The sequence below is a fragment of the Mastomys coucha genome, unplaced genomic scaffold (genome assembly GCF_008632895.1).
Source record: "Mastomys coucha isolate ucsf_1 unplaced genomic scaffold, UCSF_Mcou_1 pScaffold21, whole genome shotgun sequence".
Taxonomy (NCBI): Eukaryota; Metazoa; Chordata; class Mammalia; order Rodentia; family Muridae; genus Mastomys; species Mastomys coucha.
This window is the reverse complement of record NW_022196904.1, coordinates 115,709,887-115,715,440: the sequence shown is the minus strand read 5'-3', so window position 1 is coordinate 115,715,440 and position 5,554 is coordinate 115,709,887. Positions and strand designations below refer to the sequence as shown.

At 49.9% G+C, this 5,554-nt stretch overlaps 2 protein-coding genes across 2 annotated transcripts in view; one reads left to right on the top strand and one right to left on the bottom strand.

Moving 5' to 3' along the window:
* Positions 1 to 289: 289 nt before the first annotated feature.
* Positions 290 to 3,835, top strand: LOC116102961 (sulfotransferase 1A1). The gene is made up of 8 exons (XM_031388285.1): positions 290 to 416; positions 1,133 to 1,272; positions 1,359 to 1,484; positions 1,566 to 1,663; positions 2,308 to 2,434; positions 2,525 to 2,619; positions 3,109 to 3,289; positions 3,446 to 3,835. Exons 2-8 carry the CDS (start codon positions 1,137 to 1,139, stop codon positions 3,556 to 3,558), a joined length of 876 nt encoding a protein of 291 aa, XP_031244145.1. The 5' UTR covers positions 290 to 416; positions 1,133 to 1,136; the 3' UTR covers positions 3,559 to 3,835.
* Positions 3,836 to 3,925: 90 nt separating this feature from the next.
* The window catches only part of Sgf29 (SAGA complex associated factor 29), a 35,505-nt gene continuing 33,876 nt past the window's right edge, over positions 3,926 to 5,554 (bottom strand). Inside the window, exons 8-12 of the mRNA XM_031388286.1 lie at positions 5,069 to 5,198; positions 4,856 to 5,002; positions 4,631 to 4,666; positions 4,386 to 4,548; positions 3,926 to 4,134 (exon numbers count right to left, since the gene is read on the bottom strand). Of these exons, the coding sequence (XP_031244146.1) occupies positions 4,018 to 4,134; positions 4,386 to 4,548; positions 4,631 to 4,666; positions 4,856 to 5,002; positions 5,069 to 5,198 (593 nt within the window). The 3' untranslated portion in view covers positions 3,926 to 4,017. The remainder of the gene's footprint in view (positions 4,135 to 4,385; positions 4,549 to 4,630; positions 4,667 to 4,855; positions 5,003 to 5,068; positions 5,199 to 5,554) is intronic.

The window sequence follows — 5,554 nt, the reverse complement described above, 5'->3', positions numbered from 1 at the left end:
CAGGTGTCTGAATGCTCTGTCCCCATCTGGCTATTTTCCTCCCTATGCCAGAGTGGGTTAATTAGAAAAGCTCCACTGATCTACCTTAAGTTTAGATGCGTTAGGAAGGAGACAGAAGCAGAGCAAAATAACCCCCCTCCCACCCCCTTCCTTGCAGCCTTTTGCCTGGTTTTGTTTTGTTTTCAACAAGCTAAATCCACAGTCCACGGTAGGGGTAACAGAACTCCGCCCCACTCCACCTCCTCCCCTTTTTGTTTCTGGAGAACAGCCAGTCCTAGCACTGTTTCCACTCCCTCCCACTTGGGACACAAAATCTTCAGCTCAAAAACCAACATTGCATTCCCCACATTGCAACGCCTACACAAAGATCCCTACCACTGAGCACCGGGAGGCAAGGCTCAGAACCCTAGGATCAGGTGAGTGGCAGTGGGGTGGCCACCTTGTCCTGCCCAGATACTGGTCCCAGTGTTCTTCAAGTGCCAGCTAGTCCCTACATTTTGATTAGTCTGCCTGACCACTGCCTGGGCCTCTAGCCTTTCTGCTTTCCCCATGCATCCTCCACCTCAGAAGAGCAAGTGTAGCTTGTCTGAGTTCCCCTCCCCTCTGGCTGGTCTTAGAATCCTTTTCATTTTAATAGAAAGTCTCTCCCTACCCTGCAACAAGCTTAATAGCTAAATTGGTTATATTTGTCTCAAAGCAAAATAGGATATCAGTTCTGGATGGGCTCAGGCATTTCTGAAAGTACTAGGAAGTCCAAGCAAAAAAAAATGGGGAGAGGCCATGACTGACAGCTGCACCAGGAAGTTAGTAAAGAAACTCTGCTGGTGCCCAACATATTCTTATGTATGTGCTGGAACGTACTGAGAAACATCAAACATGGCACCGATTCTACCACAGAGTGCTTTAATGCCTGGACTATGTATGTTTGGGCACTAGGGACATGGAACATTCCACAGGTGATCGGATGTACAGCACAGTAATGACTTCTGGTGGAGATAGGTTTGCCTTTTATCCCAGATCTACCTGCCACCTTGGTGGGCTCTGCCAAGGCCTCAGGATCCCCATATTAAATAATTTAACACATGGTATTGTGAACTTGCTAGAAGTGGGTTTAATTCTGTTCTCAATGCAGCAACATGGAGTTCTCCCGTCAACCGCTGGTGCATGTGAAGGGTGTCCCACTCATCAAATACTTTGCAGAGGCAATGGGGCCATTGCAGAACTTCACAGCGTGGCCAGATGATGTGCTTATTAGCACATACCCAAAGTCTGGTGAGCAGTGGTCCCCAACACAGACACACTTTGGTAAGCAGGTCAAGACTCTGAGACCTGCTCACTTCTTGTTCCTCCCTTCCCAGGTACTACCTGGATAAGTGAGATCGTGGATATGATCTATCAAGGTGGCAAGCTAGATAAGTGTGGCCGGGCCCCCATCTATATCCGGGTACCCTTCCTTGAGTTTGGTTGCCCAGGGATTCCCTCAGGTATGTGCATGGGGGTGCTAAAAAGAAGTGGAGAAATGTAGGACCAGGCCGCAGCTTAACAAAGTTCTGTGCTCAATTTAGGTCTTGAAACTCTGGAAGAGACACCACCCCCACGGATCCTTAAGACACATCTGCCCCTGTCCTTGCTCCCGCAGAGTCTCCTGGATCAGAAGGTCAAGGTAAAAAAAAAATAACAGAAAACCCCAGGTATGGCAGTACCTTTCAGCATGTGGGAAGTAGAAGCAGAAGGACGGGAGCATTTGCTACACAGCAAGTTCAAGACCATGTCTCACTCAAGAGAAAAAGAAAGAAGGAATGGAAGGAGAAGGGTGAGAGGAGGCAAGGGACCTTTGCTGGTCATCATAGCTTTGGTTTGTTCTGCTGGGAATTGTTGAACTATTTCAACTCATGAAGCCCTGTTTCATCTCATATGGGGGGTTACTGGCTGACACTCTGGAAGGGCTCAGATAACAAGGAAAATGAAACTCTTCAATGCAGAGTCTAGGTGTTCACAGGACATAGATGGACAGGCTGATGGGGCTCTGACCTACCATGTAGATATGCTAACAACAAAGGAGTCAGATAAAACAGTTCAAGGAATAGCCAAGACTTGTATCAGAAAGGTACAATCTTAGGACAATGACGGCCATACCATGAGATCTCACCAACTCAATTGCCAGTCCTGTTTTCTCTTCTACCAACCCAAAAATGAGTGCTGGGGATTCCCAAGTGCTAGAAGGTCCCACCACCTCATTTGGTCTTGTGAAGGGTGATTGGGGTTTGGGGGTGTCATGATGGTACTGGGGTTCATCTTCCCCTGCAGGTGATCTATGTTGCCCGAAATGCAAAGGATGTGGTTGTCTCCTATTATAATTTCTACAACATGGCCAAGGTGCACCCTGAGCCAGGCCCCTGGGACAGCTTCTTGGAGAATTTCATGGATGGGAAAGGTGGGTGTGAGTCTGTAGCAAGGAGGGGCTGGACCTGAGGGGCACAGCTGCAGCTCACAAGGCCTGTGCCCACGCCCTGTCCTCTCCCAGTGTCCTATGGGTCGTGGTACCAGCACGTGAAGGAATGGTGGGAGCTGAGAAACACTCACCCCGTTCTCTATCTCTTCTATGAAGACATGAAAGAGGTGAGCCTGCCTGCTTCTACTTCCTCCTGTGTCACATCAGCTGGGCAGGAACCTTACCTGACCCTGTCCTGGCTTCTGAGCCCCATCCTATCCTAGCCCCACAGCAGACCAGCACTTCCAGTCCTAACTCCTGCTCAGGACCACAGCATAGCTCAGCAGAGAACACTGCACAGCCCTTATCTTGTAGTAGGTGTCAGTCATATGTGCCACCATTGATCTGGTGGCTTGCTGCTCTTGCTTCTCCCTGCTCCAGAGGTGCCAAGCCTGGGTACCAGTGACCAAATTCTGTCCCCATCCTCTCCCAGAAGGAACCCACAGTGATCATGTCAAGATGGCAGGGTAGGAAGCCACCTATTTTGCCCCAGGGCAAGAGACTCAGAGTCAAGGCATCAGGTCTAAGAATTCCTTAGTAGAGTGACCTGTTCCCTGTGGGTGACCCTCCAACCTTATTCTATTGAGCATCCAAACTGAGATCCACTTCTGCTCCAGAACCCCAAAAGGGAGATCAAGAAGGTTCTAGAGTTTTTGGGGCGCTCTCTACCTGAAGAGACTGTGGATTTCATTGTTCACCACACATCCTTCAACAAAATGAAGGAGAATGCCATGGCTAACTACACAACCATCCCCACTGAAGTTATGGACCACAATGTTTCTCCCTTCATGAGGAAAGGTGGGTAGTAGCCTGGATGGGCATTTGAAGTATTTGGGGAAAGGAGGTTGGATGTAGCCAACAAAATCTTCAGAGTCACAAGGGTCCTCTTTCCTCTTTCCTCTCTCTCTCTCAATCTCTCCCTCTCTCCCTCCCTCTCTCTCTCTCTGTCTCCAGGTACCACTGGGGACTGGAAAAATACCTTCACTGTAGCCCAGAATGAGCGCTTTGATGCCCACTATGCTAAGACAATGAGAGGGTGTGACTTCAAGTTCCGCTGTGAAATATGAGTGGATGTGGCTATACTGGGAACCAAGGCAAGCTGACACAGCCCATCATGATCTCAAGAGAAAAATGTGATGTGTTCAATCTACTTGTTGTATGTCTAGAGGAAATCTGAGCTAAGAGAATAGGACTGGGGATGTAGCTGAGGCAGAGGGTTTTATCAACACGTGTATCAGGAAAGCAATCAGGCCTAACACTGAAAAAGAACCTAAAGTACAAACGTGCAAAAATAGTAAGATAAACTGTATTTTACCTAAAAGAATAAATGCCACTGGGAGCTGACTGGACCTTCTCCCTCTTGCGGCCATCAATCCCACATGCCTGATGGAGGAGGGCAAGAGGGTCTGACGTAGTGAGGCCCAGGAGACATGGTGAGAGGGAAGAGTATTTATTTGATCCTAAGAACTCCTTTGTCGCCTTCTCCCGTGAGGTTGGCAGTGGCAGACTCAAGCCTGCCAGCTGATTCACTTTTTCTTGGGTTCCTTACAAGCCACCACGTACCTCTGGGCCACATTGAGGGGAGGGGAGTAGCCATCTGCATAGGAGGTGTCTTCAAACAGGACTGAGTAGTCATCCTGAGGCTGAGAATACACACAGGAAGGGTCAAGGTGCTTCTAGGCCAGGGCAGCCTCTCCTTGCCCTGAGCCTTAGATGCATCTCCCCACCTCTCTAGCCTTCCTCTCTACTCTGGAGTCAAGGGATCTCGTACTACCAGGAAAGCCTATGTGTAGGAGATGAAGGACAACAAGAAGATGGCAGCATCCTAAAGAATGAAGGGGTCTACCCCTTAAGGGTCTGGTGTCATCAAAGACCTTCCATGGTGGCTCCTTACCCTCTGTGGTGAGGTGTGGATCATGGCATGGTAGAAGCAGGTGGTCTGGGGATATAGAGCCAGCACCAGCTGCTCCTTCTGGAACAAGGCCTCAGGGTCTGTCTCAGGGTTAGCTTTCCACTGGGGCAGTGGGATGATACGCCGCCGGCTCAGGGTGTGTCTCCTGAGGGAACAATATAGGCCATGACCAGGGACGCTTCTCTCAGAAGCTTGGTGACTCCCCTGCTCCCCACCTGGACACTTACTCTTTGCCTTCTTCATCAATGTCGTCTACCTCATACCTGTGGGCAAACAAAAGGGAAATAGTGCTGGAACAGAAGGCAGAGTTTGTATCTGTGAGTAGGTTATGAGAGAGGATGAAGAGAGGCTGAAGAAGCTTGGGGGAGTACCACCCAACACCCTCTGTGGGAAGTTTTCCTCCCATGCTGCAGACGCTGGCATGGTATGAATGCAGTCAGGCACACACTCACTTGTTGGTAGCATGGCTGTAACTGACTACTTCAGCTAGGATCCACTGCTCATCCCCTTCCACAGCCTTCACCCTAGCAGCCACCTTGTCTCCAGGTTTGGCCACATAGTCCCCTGAGGCTGGAATGGCTCCACAGAGGGGTGGGGGCCTGTAGAGAAAGCCTGTTAGTCTGGCCCCCCAACACCAGCCCTATCTGGCTAGTTCCTGCCCTCACTTGTCACCAGGCTTCCCGATCCAGAGGGGCAGGGTCATGGCAGACTGCTGCAGCAACGTCATCAGCACCCCTCTGCGCATGGTCTTCCGTGGGGGCTCTGAGTCATTGTAGAGACCTGCGATCTTGGCCGCTGTGGGAAGCAAGTGAACCCCTGAGGTCCTGTGCATGATACCTGACCCACTCACACCCAGCAACTGTTCTGAGCTGGAGCACTTTGCACCAGGACTCCCCCAAACTTATCCACATCCCTTCTTAACAGATGTCTAAGGCTGAGTCTAAGGAATTGATTGACAGGTCTAACTACCAAATGGGTGAGATGTCAGGATAGTGGACACCTTCATGGAGAGGAACTAAAACAGTGCACAGGGGGGCTTCCAGGATGCAGGTCATTCTGTTCCTTGACTGAGGTGCTGAGCCTATGAAAATCCCTGAAATGTATACCTATCTTTATCTTCTTTCTACCAGTGCATGTAATTTTAGCAAAAG